At 38.5% G+C, this 18642-nt stretch overlaps 1 protein-coding gene across 6 annotated transcripts in view; it reads left to right on the top strand.

The window, feature by feature from the left end:
• DOCK8 (dedicator of cytokinesis 8) overlaps positions 1-18642 on the top strand; it is an 89051-nt gene that overhangs the window by 56635 nt on the left and 13774 nt on the right. For all 6 annotated transcript variants that reach the window (XM_051788374.1, XM_051788371.1, XM_051788373.1 and 3 more), the window contains 14 exons: positions 529-642; positions 1646-1801; positions 4589-4728; positions 5310-5479; positions 6804-6949; positions 7650-7832; positions 8449-8584; positions 9175-9262; positions 10954-11050; positions 12352-12486; positions 14431-14583; positions 15668-15826; positions 16605-16705; positions 17159-17351. In XM_051788374.1, coding sequence (XP_051644334.1) covers positions 529-642; positions 1646-1801; positions 4589-4728; positions 5310-5479; positions 6804-6949; positions 7650-7832; positions 8449-8584; positions 9175-9262; positions 10954-11050; positions 12352-12486; positions 14431-14583; positions 15668-15826; positions 16605-16705; positions 17159-17351 — 1971 coding nt within the window. The remainder of the gene's footprint in view (positions 1-528; positions 643-1645; positions 1802-4588; positions 4729-5309; positions 5480-6803; positions 6950-7649; positions 7833-8448; positions 8585-9174; positions 9263-10953; positions 11051-12351; positions 12487-14430; positions 14584-15667; positions 15827-16604; positions 16706-17158; positions 17352-18642) is intronic.

Here is an 18642-nt window from a genome sequence, read left to right as displayed (position 1 = left end):
TAATAAACCTCTCAAGATTTATCTTAGCAGTGTTTTGTTACTGTAAGTTTTACACTTAGAATTTCTAAACAAAATACTTGGCATTCCATCAGCAAAGACAGCACAGGTTTTTATTAATATTTTAGAGCAATATTTTATGTTTTAAGTACCTGAACTGGCATTCTCTGAGACTCAATAGGAAAAAAAAAAAAAAGTCATATGCAGGATTGCAGCCAATAGGGAATTCAGAAGTCTCACATTCCATTTCATTGTTGTCACCCCAAAGGTTTGCATAGATGAACTTGTTCATTCATCCCATGATATTGCTCTATGAAAGCTACAAGACTTGAAATAATTTACAGAAGTGATTTTGTGCAATTTTAATAAGATTATGTGAACTGGAGAGCCGAAACAATCTTGTTCTTTATGTCCCATGAGATGAGGGGAGCTGGCCCCTATGCTACTTTTTCATGACTCTAAATAAAGTCTTCCACCTTTATGTAAGTTTTATACATCAAAACTGATTTTTTTTCTTTTTTTTTTTTCAAGGAAAGTGAACAAGCAGAAAAAATTAATATCAGCCTGGCATTTTTCTTGTATGATCTTCTTTCTTTAATGGACCGAGGATTTGTGTTCAATCTCATCAAGCATTACTGCAATCAGGTAGGCACCATGCATGATTGGGATTGCATTTGGCTTATGACCAGTCCTGTATTCTGTTCTGTTTGATTAGTTTATCCATCAAGATCCTTTGAGTTGTGTTAAAGGTCCAGGTAAATTTCCTATTTCCTATTGCATATGCAGTGAGTTTAAACCTCTTTTGATTTGTAGTCTGCCGGAAAAACAATTGAGTGGAGGTGAAGACTCTTTTAGAAATGTCATACTTTGCACTGCTGCAGAGCATCCATGGAACAACTTTTCTTCCCTTACTTTTTTACATCCCTTAGCAGTAGGGTCTGCAGGCTGTACAGATCAACTTTTAGTCTCTGAGTCCTCTACTGCAGTGAGGACAGTATTTAGATTTGGGGTAGTCAACCAAAATGATACATCTCTGTCTTCTCCAAAAAATTAGAAATAGATGATGATGCAGGATGTTGTGACAAGATTATTTGTTGTATTTGAAGGGGAACGTTTCCTTCTGTTTTGTGAACCCTTACACATGCTGTAGTTTTCTACCAACGGAAGGCCCTCTGTCAGCTGATGGTAGGAGAATGCAAGGTGGCTACCATCCCATTTTCTGTAGTATGTACAATACTTCACTGATGTCACTGCTGATATGAAGAGACATGACAAGACCACTGATGCCCTGTGTTGCTTAGCAGGACTTTTTATGAGTTTGCCACAGACTCAGAAAAGTTTAGTTTGTTTTTCATTTTTGTGATAGGCAAAAGAGAAAAATATTGTCTGTTTTTCTCTTGGGACAAAAAAGGAAAGAAACAATTTATTATCTCTTGGGAACTTGGGAAGTCAGCTGGGGAGCAGGGAGAGAGACACCATCACTTTGAAACGAAGAGCAGCTAATGTATGGAAGCTAGTTAGGTACAGTGAACGTTTTAATGTATGCTGGGCTATATGTCTATTTCCTTTTCAGGGAGCAGGATATTTCACTGCATGGTAATTGCATGTAAATGCCCATCACTTTAGACTTTTTTGTTTGTTTTTCTAGCTTTCAAACAAGCTGAATTCACTCTCCACCCTGATTTCCATGAGACTTGAGTTCCTGAGAATTCTCTGCAGCCACGAGCATTACCTCAATCTGAACTTCTTCTTCATGACATCTGCATCTGCTCCAGCATCTCCTTCTCCCTCCTTATCCTCCCAGGTAGTCATCCATTTGATTATATTGTATGAATGTCACATGAAGCACACATGTAGAGAAAGACTTCTGTTGCTCTGCATTCAAATATTTAGTTTCAAATTAGGCGCTGTTGGATCAGGGAGAAAAACTTCCCTCTTGAAAAAAGAAGGAGGAATAGGAGTACTACTGCAAAACTGCAGCTACACAAGTTAAAACTTAACATGATCCAGATACATACTTTTCTAGAAACATGCACACAGAAAATGACTGTTAAGGTAGACATAGCAGGTCGAAAAGGAACATAGCTCTGAAGGCTAATTTACAGGCACACCTTTATCCCATCCATACACAACCACAAGTTTGGTTACAGTATGGTGCTAATAACACCAAGATTGGGGGTTTGATCCCCATTTAGTTGAGAATTGGACTTGATGATCCTTGTTGGTCCCTTCCAACTTTGAATATTCTCTGAATTCTGTGAATTTCATTATCTGTTTTGGAGAATTATGGCATGCAGCAGTGCACAGAAAACTTTCTGTGTGTTTGCCTTCTAACTGATCTTCTAATTCTCCAAGTGGATGTGGATGTTACCATTATTAAGTTAGTGACTAATACACTGCATTTTTCAATATCTTGGAATAGTGAATTTCTGTTGCACCTTCCTGTTGCTTAGAGCAGGATTATCATACTTTCTTTTTCCAGTAGCAGCATTCTTTGTTCTGGGTTCCTACCCCCTGCAGTAGTACACATGATGCTGTGACTTTGTCCATGATTTCTCTGTGTTTGGACAGTGTTTTCATTTTTATTTTTAACTTTATGATTTTCTGTGTGGAAACACTCAGGTATCCTGAGTAGATCTCTCCAAGCAGTATCCATCATTTCTCATTTCTCCCAGGATGTCATCCCCAGTACATGCAGATTTTTCCAGACTTGGCCTGATACTGACACAACTCTAGATTTCCTGAATATCAGGACCTTCCTGACCATGGAGTTCATGAACACATTCAAAAGAGAAATATTGACTGGCATGCCACACATTATTTTACCAGTCTTGCGCTCTTCTCAACATTTTACTTAGATGGTATCTTGCTTTTTTACTATGGGGCAAACCCTCTATCGAAGGGTGCTAGCCTGTCTGTTTTCCACGTCGGTGGTTTTGCAGGGGTCAGGACTGGGATGAAGCAATTCAGTGCAATGCTCCATAACTGCCATAACCCTTGGAGACAGGGGAATAGAATTGAAACTAAAAACAATGGGAAGTACAAAAACACTCAGAGTAATGGAGCAGTTAAAATTCATGGTTTCTTTTTCAAGTATCATTCCCAAAGAATTGGTTGAATGCTACATCTCATACCTTAAGGGTTCTCACAGGTCAATAATAGTATACAGTATTTTCTTGAAGTTTTTCCTGGTCTTTAAAGTAAAGCTTGAAGGTCGTAGAGTTGAGGTTTCCCAATACATTTGGTTAATGCTAATCCCAGATGCCAAAGAACGAGAAATGTGACTCTTCAGCTTATGAGGCAAAAAAAGGTCAGCATAGCTTTTATAACTAGTTCTAACAAGTCAGAGCTGGGAAGACACCAGTTTAATTAATCATTCCTTCAAGCAACATCGTCAACTTTTTTTCTCCTTTAGGAGTAACCTATTTTTTTGGCCCTTGGATGATTTAATATGTTAGCTGACCACCCTTGCAGTAATTTTGATCTGTCAGCAGGAGTGCTGCCTACCTAGAGTGAGATTTTAAGTAGAAATATGGCCTTGTGAATAAATCTCTTTAAATTCTTGGAGAGAAGCCAAATGCACTTAATGGGTGCTCTACACTTTAGTGTTATTCCACACAAACATAGTGCAGCCATAGTACAGTCTGCTTGAGGTTGAATTTGAGTGGGTTGAAGCACAAATATGGGGCTGCTCAGAGACATGCATCTTATTTGACCCCATATGCTGGAAGACAGCTGCCGCTGTGCGGTATACTGATACTTTATGTGTTTGTGTTTTGGGACTATTCTTAGGTGACTGGCAGAAATATTGGGGAAGAATATTGAAGAGTATAAATTAAAAGCTAAATCTGGACTCTTACAACCAAGAAGTTGCAGTGGGAAATAGAGTTTAAGACTTCTACTCACCTGATCAGGGTGACAAAAACATTCCAGGTGACCTGTGGCACACACCGGTGATTGGAGAAGCTAAGAAGTTCACAATACATATATAGCAGCAACTTTCCGTTCCTGGGCTGGCTGTATATCAGTCAAAGCTCTAAGTTACAGCAGTTTGAAGGCTGTTCTAAATTGTGCCAGCTGCCAGCAAGCTCAGCCAAGGATTTCCAGGCTGAAAGGAAACACTGTTCACATCTTTCCTGGCCTTACTTCCATGCTAGGCATCATGGATGCTGAAGACACCAAAGTCCCACTTAATGTATAGGCAGCCTCTTGCTGTATGATACACAATGGCTGCTCTGCAATAGTAAGAGCAATATTAAAAATTGTAAACATGGAGAAAATTTTCACTTCACATCCTTTCGAAATGAGTGAATACAGGGTAGGAATTTTACATCTCAAAAAATGTCAAGTACTTGAGTTACTGGTACAGAATGAAAAGGATGAGATTGCATCCTAGCTGGAGACTCATTTGAAATTAGGTAGTTTTTATTTCACACCCAGTTGTTCTCCTCCAAAATGTCCAACCTTTCTTCAAGTCTGTGGTTTTCCTCTGGTAGAGATTTTCTGTTAGCTACATGGACTGTGACTATAGCCTCTTTAAGAACCTTGATTTTGGTGATCATACTTTAACACTTCTAATATACTTCTGCAGAACTCCAGCTCCTGCTCTAGTTTCCAGGACCAGAAAATCACTGGTATGTTTGACCTCTCAGCCGAATATCGCCAGCAACACTTTCTGACTGGCTTACTTTTCACTGAATTGGCAGCAGCGCTGGACGCAGACAGCGAGGGGTGTGTATCTCAATTTGCAGATTTTAGAATGGAATTGAGTCACATTGTTACTCTTGGCAAGGTCATACTTTGATTCCAGTGCAGTCCCGTTTCCCCCACTCTTTTCAATGAGTCACTCTGTAACACAGCAATGACCCAGTCATTGTTTTATCTGCTCGGAGTGAATAAAAATATGCTATTTGTTGTGATAGTATTGGCTAAGTATGTGAATTGAGAACACAAAATTTCGGTTGCTCTTCTCTCTGAGACACTTATGCCTTTGTCTGAGCTTACGAGTTTAACCAAACCTTCACCAGAGTTTGATGGTTTTCTTTAAGCACCTCTCTTCACCATACTGAATTTTTATGGGAAGTTTGAAAGACTTAGGTACTCCTTGATTGTAGTAAAGGAGCTTGGAGATTTAAGATACCTGTCTTTTGAAGGAAACATGAATCTCTGATCAGAATGGAAGGGATTATCCAATGAATATTGGTGTATTAATTTGTTTCTTTAATCTCCACTCTGTTTATTACATCTTTGATTTATAAGTGATTTGTGCATAATCCATAAATGGAGCTCATGGATGGTTTCTATGTTGACAGGATTAACAAGGTGCAAAGAAAAGCTGTCAGTGCTATCCTTAGCCTGCTGAGTTCTCATGACCTAGATCCACGTTGCTCCAAAAAAGAGGTGAAGATTAAAATTGCAGCTCTTTACCTCCCTTTGGTTGGTATAATTTTGGATTCACTACCACAACTCCATGATTTTACAAGTAAGACCTTTTTCCCTTTGGATTTTTTAGCTTTTTAGTGCAACTTGTTTAAGCAGTTTATCAAACACAAAATAGATCACACTAAGTGCAGAAATTCCCTATGGTCTAGTAAAGCTGAATATTTATTTACTTAGAAGTAAACTGAATTTTTACAGACAGGAAAAGCTTTGGTGTCCTCACTTCATGAGTAAATGATAGACCAGAGATGAAACTGTAAGTACTCCTACATATCTCTTAGTGTAAATTTTATGATCTTGCAAATAAAGCCTACAGGGTCTGCATGAAATATTGAGATCTAGGTAGGCTTAGCAGACAGTAGGGAAGAAAACAAGAGTGATACTGACATCCTGTTATATCACAATTAAAGAAATTGGATTGTATTCTTTCTGTCTTCTTCTATTGCTCCTTAGTGCTATTAACATGATACAAAAATTAATTAATTAAAGGTATAAACTCTGAAGAATATATTTTTGTCACTGTCCTGAAAATATTTTGTGTTTAGACATCTGAACAAAAAACTTACTAATGTGAAAGTATTATTTAGCACTTTCAGTTTGATAAGGTCGAAGTATTTAGTCTACACTAACTAATCAGATCTCACATCATTCATCTAATCTAAATATTATCCTCATACCATAGACGAAAAGAGATATTATGAGGAAGCCCAGGTGTACCCATATGGCTAAGTTTTAGAGTGTCCTTCTTTTTAAGTATCTGTTGCAAGAGGCTGCTGATCTCATTCTGAACACGCAGGGTCCAACTGGTCACTCAGTTTCACTGAAACACAGGACTTGCAAAACACAAAATGGATGCTTAGAATCAGAGGAGATTTTTACAAAACTTAGGTATAAGTAACTTTATTTGCTGATAGTGATGTCAAGACTAGTAGGGAATAGAAGCAGCTAGATGCTTGAAATTAAACTTTTTCTTTAGTCATCAGGCAATACTGGCTCTGTCACCTGTTAGTACTGACTTACGTACTTTGTTGAGTATCACCAAATCCATGTATGGCTTCTATGTTTATTCTTTTCTTGGAACTGGGTGGTTTCAAGTCTTACAAAGCACTGCCTTAGCTTTGAATTTCGGAGACAACCTCACATTTGCTACCACCTTTTATTTATTTGAATAATTTGGCAGTCTTTGCAGATAGCTGCAATCTGTCTTGCTAATGCTGTGCCTCTTTTACGGCTTGGTACATCAGCCAAACACTCTCAGGGGTGGAGGCACTAATTGTTTTGTTAGGTTACAGACGAATGGAAAACTGTGACGTGAGCAGCAACAACTGGATTGCTCCTGAAGTTCCAATGGGATATTTGAAATCTAGTTTCAGATATCCGCAGTGGAAAGGGACGCACAGGAAGCCCAGAAGAGGAACAAGAGTCTGCAGGTGCAATCAACCAAAATGTGGCCCTTGCCATTGCAGGGAATCAGTTCAACATCAGGAACTCTGGAATACCTCTGGTGTCCCTGGTATGTCCACTTCTCTACCAATCTCCTTTCTTGTATCTGTTTTCCTCTTTCTTTTTTTCTCCTTTTATCCTTTCTTGTCACTAATAACTACAGTCATGAGAAACTGCATTTTTGTTTCCTCCAGCCCCAAAGAATCCCTCATATTCCGCCTGTCATCTTCTCCTCTTCTCTTCTAGTCATTTAATTACTGCTTTACCACACAAAGTTCTCTTTTTCTCCCACATTTGTTTCAATTTCCACACCAAGCCTAGACTCACTTCCAGATCAGCAAATGAGTGCCACATTGCTTCCCAGTTCCAGCCTCAGCTGAATACATGGATCTAGGACTCAGATCCTTCTTTTTCTCTCTCTATCTCTTTCCTCATTGTTTTTTTAATCTACTGGGCAATTTGACACAACTAGATGGCAGGAGGAAACCAAACAGTTAAAGAATCTTCTTCTACATTATTCCAGGGAAATGAAAATACAAATGTCTAGCAAACAGTGCTCTTGTGCCTCTCTCAGTCTTTCAAATGCATTCAACTGCTCCTTTCACTAATGATACATACATTCAAAAAATACAATAATTGTAAACCGGAAGAGGTCAAACTTACTGAAGTCCAGTTCTGAGATTTGATTTGACTATCATTTAAATAACATTATCACCTGAATGACCTTCTTCTCCTTTTTCTTTTTTCAACTGACATTTATCTGCTTCTAGCCCTACAGACAGAGTGCCACATTAGGTCCTGAAACTACTCGCAATCTTTTGATCTGTTTCCTCTGGATCATGAAGAATGCTGATCAGAATCTAATACAGAAATGGATTGCAGACCTTCCACCCATGCAGTTGAACAGAATTTTAGACCTTCTCTTCATTTGTGTCTCATGCTTTGAGTACAAGGTAAGTGAAACATGGTGTGGTTTTGTGGTCCTGCTTTGGTTCAGGTTTTTTTCCATAAATTCCAGCTGTCTGGGGTAAATTTGTTATCAGCAGTGGTTAGATTAGCACTACTGCAAATGGACAAATTAATTGAGATAAAATAACTGACACTAGCCTTCAAGCAAAATACAGCCAAAACCTTCAAGGAAGTCCTATGACTTTGGCTTAAGCTGTTTTATTATTTTCCTTTACCTGGGTATTTGAGGGCTATTTTTGGTGGGAAGTATATGGACAGCTCCTGTAAGTAGTGGACAGGACACTAAGAATGACTCTTTAATTAAGAGCTGGGACTTGATTTCAGGCCTCTGTGAGAGGGTCTGTCTGAAACTGACCAAATAACCTTCACTCTGATTTCTCTCTCTAGTACTGAGCTACATCTATGTGTCTCTTAGCAGTACATATGCTACCTCTTTCCTTATTTGCAACATTTATTAGCCTTTGTATGTTAGTCAGTCATATTCATTGCTTTCTGCCCTTTCTACAGATCTCTCCTCTTGTGTCTCATTCTGGAGATGTAGTTTGGACTCAGGTCCAAAGATGGAGGCATTGGTAGCAACTGGTTTGACTTTACTTTCAGGGCAAGCAAACCTCAGATAAAGTTAGCACCCAAGCACTCCAGAAGTCCCGAGATGTTAAAGCCCGACTAGAAGAGGCTTTACTGAGAGGTGAAGGAGCCAGAGGAGAAATGATGAAGCGCTGCAGAATACCAGCTGGTACTTCATACCCCTCTTTCCCCATGTCTTTTGAGAGGAACTCAAATGGTTGTAGACATAAATGAGTTTGTTGGGTTTTATGCACATTACCCATTTTCATCCTTATATTTTTTACCCACAGTCCTTTCTCTTGCAAACCTTTGTTGGTTTTGTGTGGATAAAAATATCTTTAACTTTCAACTATCCAAGGTGTAGCTAGGACTGAACTCTTTTCATGTAAAGAATATGATCCAAGAAAGAAGTTTTAAGATGTTCTGAAAAATTGTGGTGGTGTCTAATCAAGAGCCAAGAAATGGTGTCAAAATTATCAGTAAGAACAAATTGTTCATAGCAAAAAAGGTTGTTTCATTTAATAAATGGAATAATCTGTGGTTTGATTTTTGAAGATATTAAGCAAGCTAATGTTCTAAAAATCCTCAATGAAGTAAGTGATGGGGTCCTGTCTTTTTACTAGAGCCTTGAAGCTGTAAAGTTGGATGGTTTTAATTCTGACAGAGTGCTACAGAAATATATCTCCTTCTCTTGCTGAGTTATCAGACTTTAGGTGTTGCTTTTTGCTTTAATCTCACTGACATATGTTGCACTCTCAGGGAATGACAGATCAGCGGGGCTAAATGAAAACCTGCGCTGGAGAAAGGAGCAGACTCAGTGGCGGCAGGCAAATGAGAGGCAAGATAAGTAAGTAATTTAATAAAGACATATTGCTTTTATTAGAGCCAAGCTGTTTGGGGATTTTATGTTTTATTCTTTCTCTTATGATATTTTATTACAAAATCAGCAGTTTCAATCCTTTCCCTCTTCTGTCAAAGAGGACAAAATAGAAAATGTTAATGTAGCTGTTGCTATGACACAACAAAGAGGTCACAAATACGTGAATGAGAAGTTTAAATAGCTATCTATGCATTTTTTTCCTTCTTCTTAACAGTGTGGAAAACACTAGTTAGTGATACAGGTTGTATCAAGTACTCCACAGAGGCTTGGTATGACATTTATTTTGGTGTTGCTGTGGGTTCTTCACTATATACAGTACTGTAGTATATGCTTTGCCACATGAAATCAGCTAAGCTGGGTTTGACATGCCGTGTTAATATCAAGAAGCACTGTTAGCAGGAGTCAGGGAGGATAATGTTTTGGGATTGTAGTAGCAGCTGTAAACTATGTGTCATGTCAGGGAAGATCTAGTCAGCATGGTCAATGTGCAAGGCTCCGTGGTTGCTGGAAGTGGTTCAAACAGCTATACTGTTCGCTCAATTTGTTCAGTTCTTGCTCATGTTTGGTGATCTCTGGCTTGATTAGAGCACCATCCTTTTGGCAGATCCTTCTGTTCTTTGTTGCTTTGAGTCAGTCATTGTAAATAGTAACCATATTACTACCCTGATTTCCTTTCCTAGCCATCAGCAGAATTATCTGCTTGTGCCCTAAAGGATGGCTCTACTTTTCTGGTTTTATTTTTGGGTAAATGAACGTAGCAGAGCTGCTACAGATTTTGAAGTTGCTCAGAAGTGTGATTGTAAGAGTGTTGCTCCAACCACAGAAATGCACCTTAGGAAATCTGTCCCAAGTCAGAGGATCTCTGTTCTCAAGCTCTAGGCATCCTCTGGCCAGGCAACATTTTTTGAGCAGTTTAGGGAAAAGTACAAAGCCTCCTCTTTGTGTTTCTGGCATAAAAGAGATGTCTGAAAATGCACTTTTGTTAGGAGCTTCACCTATGCTTAGAATATTCAGCTGCACAGGAGCTATGTTGCAGACATTGTCCTTGAGTCTCAATGAAGAAGGTATTATGCATTGCCTTAACCACCATTTTCTATATCTTTTATACATATTTCAGTTCTCTTTTAAATGGCCTGAGGTACTGCTGTATTGACCCCAGTGGACCTGCTGTCTCAAGAAACATTTTAAATTGCCTACGTTAAACACTGCTTCTGTGGCACTGAAGCAATTTCCACTTTGTCCTAGTCTGCCGTTGTTACTTTTTTTCTTCTGAAATTGTCAGAACAGTCACCCTTATTCCATTTCAGGTTTTTGTGTCCTGCTACAGGCAATGTATTCAGAAATTACAGCGCAGTTTATTGAACAATTGAACATGATATTGAGTAGCCATTACCCAGAGGACAATTAAGGAAGCAAAAGGATCTATTTGAGCTATCTAGAGGCCTAGTTTTGGATGTTCCCTTTGAGACTTCCCTTCTACAATATCAGCTTTCCTCAACTGACTCTATAGTTTTGAAGAAATACTGTTGAACACTATTGCCATTGTTTGCTCTTACAGGATCATTCAGAATGGTATCATTTCTATTTTGGCTTTGTTTAAAGAGCTGTCTGTCTGCAGGGTACTGTCTGCATGCTTAAATTAGGACATCTTTTTGCAGGACCAAAGCTGAGCTAGATCAAGAAGCCCTGATCAGTGGAAACTTGGCAACTGAAGCTAACCTGATCATTCTCGATATGCAAGAGAACATCATCCAGGTGAGAAATGGCAGAGCTGGCTTGGTACCAGTCCCTGCTCCCTCAGAAGGCAGTGGAAGCAAGATTCATTTCTTCTTTTGTTTCTTAGACAATGCAAAATATTTTAATTCAAGATCTTCTGTAAACTTGTATAGTCTTGAAAAGAAAAAAAAAAAGAAGATAAGAAAAATATGAATAAGAATGAATCCAAAGATTAAATTGCTGCCTGTCTTATACTGTCACTACAAGACCTTTCTGCTATAGGTATTGCACTACTGTGAATAAAAGGGAAATCTACCACCTTGTCTTCAGTAGATGTTTTTGAAAGCCTTTTCCACTGTCTTACAATGATCCTGGAGTTTGGAGAGGATGAGAGAAGAAAAACCTTCATTTATGCCAGGAATGTAGCTGAAGATATTAGAAATCTAGAACTGTAGTGCTGGATGGCCTTTGGGCCATCATACATCATACTCACATGTATGATCCTAGACATAAGGATTTAAGAGACAAAAAGATTTAACCTTGAATGCTCTGTGCAGGAAAGTATCTCCCACCTCTGGAGTCCTGAAAAGAGATGTGCCCTCCTAAAGCAATGTAATGTGCAGAATGTATTTAACAGCTAGGAGTCAGATGCAGTAAAATTTCACAGGTCCTTTGACCCCTGTGAAAAGTGATAGTTGACTCTGCTTAGGCATAACCTCCCAGTTTAGGAGAGACAATCCAAATTCATGGATATGGGAATACTACTGTGGGACCCACACACATAGATAGTGAGGAGAAAACTCGGTGCTTGAAAACATATTAGTAGAAGAGCATTTAGCTAGTAGAATGTTGTTGTACTGGGCATTGCTTTCACATGACACCACTCACAGCACCTAGTCTACCCAGTATTTGGGTTGTGGGTTGGATCAGAACATACCAGTATGCCTGTTAGCCTAGATGCCCAGGAAATCAGAGCATGAGGAGGCAAGGGAAAGGATGATGCTTGCCTGTCACAGGATCAGTTCCTAATACAAGGTACATGAAGGATTGGACAAAATGTGAACAGAGCTTCAAGAATCACTGCAGAAACTGGCTGAGCTTAAAAATACATTGGAGGGGCTGCAGAAATTGGGAAATGTTTGGGACATGTTCTGCTCTGTCTTCCTGATCACTACAGAATTGTTTTGAAATTCCTCTGAAGCAGATGTTAACAAGTGAAAAAACTGCAAATTCTAAACTCCTGGATGTCTCATGGACTGGAAAGCAGAACTTCAGCTCCTATGTTCTAGTTCCTTGCTGAACTATCTCATACAGTTATTGTTTTTCTCCTCCATATGTAGGCAAGCTTTGCGGTAGAGTGCAGAGATAATCTTTTGGGAGGAGTTTTGAAGGTCCTGGTAAATTCTCTTGGCTTCGATCAGAGCACCACTTACCTGACTCATTGCTTTGCTACACTCAGAGCACTCATTGCCAAGGTATGCTCCTGACATATTTTTGTTTTCTTGCTTCCAGTCAAATTATTAGAGCAGCATTTCTAGAGCAGAGCTGTGTGCACTTACTACTTTTTTTTGGCATTCATTAAATATATTTTGCATATGTAAATACAAATTACTGTCTATAGGGTTGTTACAGGATTTCTACAGCTATTGTAAGGTTATTTCACTGAGCACACATGATGGAATAACTGAGTCGGAATAATCTTGTGAGTTTAGCAGTCTGCTCTCAAATATAGAAGATTTACTAATAGAAAGATAAAAGACTCCACATATTTTATTTCAAATGCATTCTGATTTTAATGAGGGCTCTTAATGCCAGGGTTTGCACAATTTCCATAAAGTCAAATTTAAGTTATTATATCATCAGGACTTGTTTCCAACCAGTTGAGCAGCAGAGAAATCAAAGATCATGAGAGATCTGGGGCATCATGCTAGGTTTCTACTTCTAAGATATGTTCCAAAATTCTAAGTAGATTCTAAGATGTTGACAGTTTTCATCTTTGTTCTACCTGAAAACTAGGCCAAATCCTAGTCTCCCTTTTATTTCTCTATCACCAATTTACAAAACCTCCAAAACACAACAACCACCAAAACCAAAAGATCAAAAGAGAAAAAAATAACAAAACAAAAACAAAACAAAACAAAAAAAACCACATGAACTTCAAAATGTATATGGGGATAGAAATTGACCCAATGTTTCATAATGTAGGTCAAAATGGGTTGGGTGCTTCATGAAGATTCTAAAATCTTTTTAAGATTCATTCTCCAACAAAGAAAAGCAATTCCACAAAGGAAGAATCCATGAAACGTTGATTTTCCTCTAAACTATTCTGAAATGCAAATAAGAAACAGGATACTCCTGTCCAATTAATGTCTGTCTGCTCTCAAGTGCAGATTGGGTGACAAAGTCTAATTGGTAGATTGGGTAGATACCTGAGTAGTTATGAAACTAATAATTATGTTTTCATTGTACTTTATCTTTAAAAGCTAACTTCCAATTACAATAATGAATTTTGTGAAGCAATCATTATTCTCATTGAAATAGATCTTCTAGTTAAGCTGACTCAGTTCTGTATTTTCTGAAGCAATCATTGTAATTATTTCTATTACTTCTATTACACTGTAGGCATGTAGATGTTATTTTACAAATAAAAATGGTAAAACCCTGTGCCACCAGGCTTGTAATATAAATTAGACATAAAACAGTGAGATAATGGACTGAAAAAAGTTGAGAACTGGAAAATGGGTCTGCAAATTAGACCCATATAATAATATCTTGTGTTCACTCACCCACCTTTATCAGTCCTATGTGTGTGTATGATACTGGTGCATCTGTGCTTCTATGGTGAGAGTTTCTTAGGACAGACATCTTGCCCCCTGAGCTTATTGTCTGCTGTGTGCATTGTGAAGACGCTGTAAAGGAGGGTCTTGTGTGAAAACTGGGCAGTGGAAGTTTTGTGGCACACTGTAGGTGGAAGAACATGCTGGAGGCCTGGGGAAGGGTAGGGCGTTGGTGTAAAAAGCTAGTAATTGCTCCATATGCTTAAGGAAGTATTTGCATGTTTCATCAACCATTATGTATTCTGAGAATAGCAACTCTACTACTTCTAAGAATTTTACAATATTTGATGTTTTTGAAAGTGCCTGGGGCCATCCCACTCTGAGAAATGTTGTCATTCTGTCTGTTTCTCTCTTTTTCAAAACACAAAGGCTATTTCCAAACCCTTCTTTTCTGTAGAAAAGCTTAAAAATCAAACCTATAGCATCACAGGAATCAGAAGTCCAAATTTAAAAAAAAATATAAAATGTTGATTTTGAAAAATTTAGTCTTTTGCTGAATCCCGTGATTTTTGTGCACTAAGCTAATGATGTTTTAATGCTAGAAATGAGAGTAATGAATGTTTTCTTCTCTGTTTCCCTTAGTTTGGAGATTTGCTGTTTGAAGAGGAGGTTGAACAGTGTGCTGACCTGTGTCAAAGAGTTCTCCATCACTGCAGCAGCAGCATAGATATTACACGGACTCAAGCCTGTGCCACTCTCTATCTCCTCATGAGATACAGTTTCAGCTCTACCAGTGTAAGATTTTTAGAAAGCAGTATGTTCTGTGACACCTTTTTGTGATCAATTGAAACAGAGACTGCAGTTGCCATAGCAAATAGAATGCATCTGCAGACAATCACATGGTCTGCTGTTTCATACATTTGAGCCAGGAGAAGTGCTAGAAGTATAGGGGAAAAGTAGTTTTAATTATTTTTCATTGCCTTGTTTAGGAAAATGTGACTTTTTCCTGCAACATCTGTAAATGCAGCTTCAAACGGAACGGCATTAGGCCTCTGACAGCAAAGCCTATACAATGCTTAAGCAATACTCTTCATTCTCTCACTTTTTTTTTCACTTCTGTGTCACAACTACTTAGTCTAGTTCTATTCTAATGCAATTACAATCTCAGTAGTACTGCATACTTGTATTAATGGGAATTCTTCGCCAAGTTCTTGGACTCTGATTTTTGCCACACATATGAAATAAAAATGTGTACATTATGCATGTAGGTTCATAGTGTTCTAGCATGAAAGTACATGCATTAGCATTTTGGACAGCATCTGATCTCACGCAATCTAAACTGTTAACAATCTTTAACAATTGTTAAAGTAACAACTCTACTAGTTGTTACTTTAAAGGCCTTGGATATGTAGGCCTTGGATATTTCTTCTTTGCAGAAGAAAAATGTACTGTGGAGACACTGTGATTAGCAAGGTGTAATGCATCACCGATTGAAGCCCTCAGAGGCCTTTTGCTTCCTAGACCTGTTTCCAGAATGTTTTCCCAGTCATGCTTCCTCTTCTTCTCCTCTGTGGGTGATCTGATCGTCACACCCACTGGCCTCAAGCTTTTTTTGGTCACTCCCTTTGTCTCAAGCAAGCATGTGTATTCGAAAGAACACTCTAGTCCCAAAGTACAGACATGTCAGAATTAGGAAACTTTGGCTTAAATGGGTAAAGCAGGACTGGATTTGAAGTACCACAGGCCACTTGTATGAGTGGCAAGTTTAATGCACTCAATGTGGGCAGGAGAAAGTGGGTTTGTTTTAAACAGGAGACAGAGATATGCATGATGCAGTGCAGCCATCATTCTTTCATGTTGTTGTTTTGTCTTCTGAAAGAATTTTGCAAGAGTGAAGATGCAGGTGACTATGTCACTAGCTTCTCTGGTTGGAAAATCACCTGAGTTTAATGAGGAATTCCTTCGACGGTCCTTACGAACCATCTTAGCCTATGCAGAGGAAGATATGGATATGCAGGCAACTCCATTTCCCATCCAGGTAAAATCTTCTTTAACACGTATGTCTTCTATCAGGAGCTTTCACATAGGAGTGTGCTTGAAGCGAGTTCTAGATTTTGGTCTTTCAAAGCAACAAAAATAAGGATGCACTGGTTATTGCATGAGTTTACACAACAATAAGCAGGGAAGAAGTGGATGACTAAATTCCTTAGTATAAACTCTTGAGAATGTCCTCTGAAATCACATTACAGGAGAATCATCTCTTAGTTTTGAGTACAGCTTTCTTCTGGACCCCAGTAGGAACTGTAAGAATATCCCAAGGTGGAATTTGATTCATTATGTTTTCAGACAAGTACCATGGAAATTTCTCTCTCTTTGCCAACTCATAAGGTGTCAGCAGCAATAATGACAAACATTTCAAGCAATTGTCAGATGATTTGCTAAAATTCTTACAGTAACTCAGCTTGTGCTGAAGACTTACAAAAACATCTGGTTTATTATCAGATCAAAGATCAACTAAAGCTGAACTCCATTAGCACATAGGTTTGATTTTTTTCATTCAGAAATAAATAGATCAAAGGATTTCAACTCATTTTGTTTAATAAAAATATGTGTGTAAGATTTGCTATGTCAGCAGTCTTCGCTGCATTGAATATAGCTGAAAAAAAAACATATCTTGCAGCAATTCAGCATCCTGACATTCCCTTGGGTAAAAGAGACTTAAAGAGAGTAACATCAGCTGGTGCATATGCTGTTATTTTTCCAGAAGGAAAAAATGAACCCCTGAGAAATGCACATTGATCTTTATATTACTGCAGGTAGAGGAGCTACTGTGTAATCTGAACAGCATCCTATCAGATACGGTGAAAATGAGGGAATTTCAGGAAGACCCGGAGATGCTGATGGACCTCATGTACAGGTGAATCTGTTTAGAATTGCAACTGAGGGAATTCTGCAGTGAGGTGAGCACAAGACCTGTGCATTTTAGGGACATGCTGTGGACAAACCCTCTAGCTGTTCTGGATTTGTACATTCCCTCTTTAGCACGGCTGATCTGTCACAGGGAGCCCAGGCTGCAGCAGTGAGCACACTGCAGTGGAACCACTGGGAGGTCGGCATATATTTGAGCAAGGATGGAGTCAGGGACTGGTAAACACTGAAGAGTGTTAGGTGCAGCAGTTTTACTATTGTCATGGGCCCTGGGTATCCTGCCTACCACTGCCTAACCATTTCTTTTGCATCGTGTTTAGTGAATTATACAGAATAAAGACAGAGATGGCTTCCTCCATTTCACCCAGGTGAAGAATTATGAAGGTATTTCTGTTATTTGAGGAGTGATTGTTCACAGCTCCTTTCTGCCCTCTGTTGTTAGAATTGCAAAAGGATACCAGACATCACCAGACTTGAGGCTGACTTGGCTGCAGAACATGGCAGAGAAGCACACCAAGAGGAAGTGCTACACAGAAGCAGCCATGTGCTTGGTCCATGCTGCAGCACTGGTGGCAGAGTACCTGAGCATGCTTGAGGATCGAAACTATCTCCCAGTGGGCAGTGTCAGCTTTCAGGTAAAAAGCTTTGACTACATAAGACTGGGATGATGTGTTCTGATGTGTGTATTCCTTCTTGCGTTAAGTAAAGTAGAAATGCATGTATGAGGGGGAAAAGTTACAATGGCAGTGTAGCAACACTACTCTTGGTAGGTTATTCCAATGATTTATGTTGATAAAGCCTAGTCCTTTAGTATCCAACTGCTTCTAACTTTTATTTCCAGCATTTCAGTACTGTAATCTCTGACTTGCTAAGTAGAGCCCCTCTGTTTTCACATGCCTTTTCTTAGGGCTGTTACTTGTCAACTGTGACAGATGCATCGTTCAAACTCCTTTCTTAAAATCTGGGTAATTGGAGCTACTCAGTTCTTTTAGGCATATTCTCCAATCCTTTGATGGTCCTCGAATTACTAACCAGCCCTTTTTTATTGATGAATAACACAATCACTGTAGTCTATACACAGTACATCCAAGTCCAATAAAAATGTCCCATGAATTCTTTCAGTGTGAGAAGTAGCTCTCAGATTATCTCTCCAAAGACTCCACTGGTTCTTTCGGGGTTGTTGAGCTCTTTACTAAGTAATACATTGATCTTTTCCAGACAGTTTTCTTGTGTTTTGTTTTTCACCTTACTCTTCTACATCACATAGATGAAAGCATAACTCTTGATTGTTAAAGTTAGACATTTTGAAATGCAGATATATATATACTTTTTTATCAAGTTATGCATTTTTGTTACTCTTAACTGAACTGTCTTCATATGCAAATTCAATGATTTTACTGCTTTTTTTTTCACATACTATTAAAAATAGAAATAGTCAAACCCTTAATACATTCCCTTGTGTTAATTCCTCCTTTATCATTATTTGCTAAGACCAGTGGAGACCATTGTTAATTTACAGAGTGTTGGCTGCAATGATTATAAATCATTTCAACTAATTAGTGGAAATATTTTGCAGAATCAGCTCAGATGTTGTATGGATATCTATTATTACCTTTATAAGATTGTAATCTCTTTTTTTAGAAAGTATCAGGTTTCTGTAGTCTAGTGTTGATTCAGACTAACTACAATCCCTTTAATGTTTTCTTTAGTAATTTTGTATCAGTATTTCCACCATTTTGTAGGTAAACCTACCACTATCTGCTGCATCTTGTACACTTTTAACAACATGGGACCCGAAAGGGTATTTCCTCTTCTGGGACTTCTCCAGTTTTCTAAAACATGGCAAGTCTGTATTCATTGCTTGATTACCCTTTTGCTGAGCTCTTTTGAACAGTTAAAGAGCACATTTTATTGTCAAGGTGATTT

The sequence above is a fragment of the Manacus candei genome, unplaced genomic scaffold (assembly GCF_025592945.1).
Source record: "Manacus candei isolate 608988 ecotype Guabito, Panama unplaced genomic scaffold, ASM2559294v1 h1tg000024l, whole genome shotgun sequence".
Lineage (NCBI taxonomy): Eukaryota > Metazoa > Chordata > Aves > Passeriformes > Pipridae > Manacus > Manacus candei.
The sequence above is the reverse complement of the archived record's forward strand: the minus strand, read 5'-3'. Positions and strand labels throughout refer to the sequence as shown.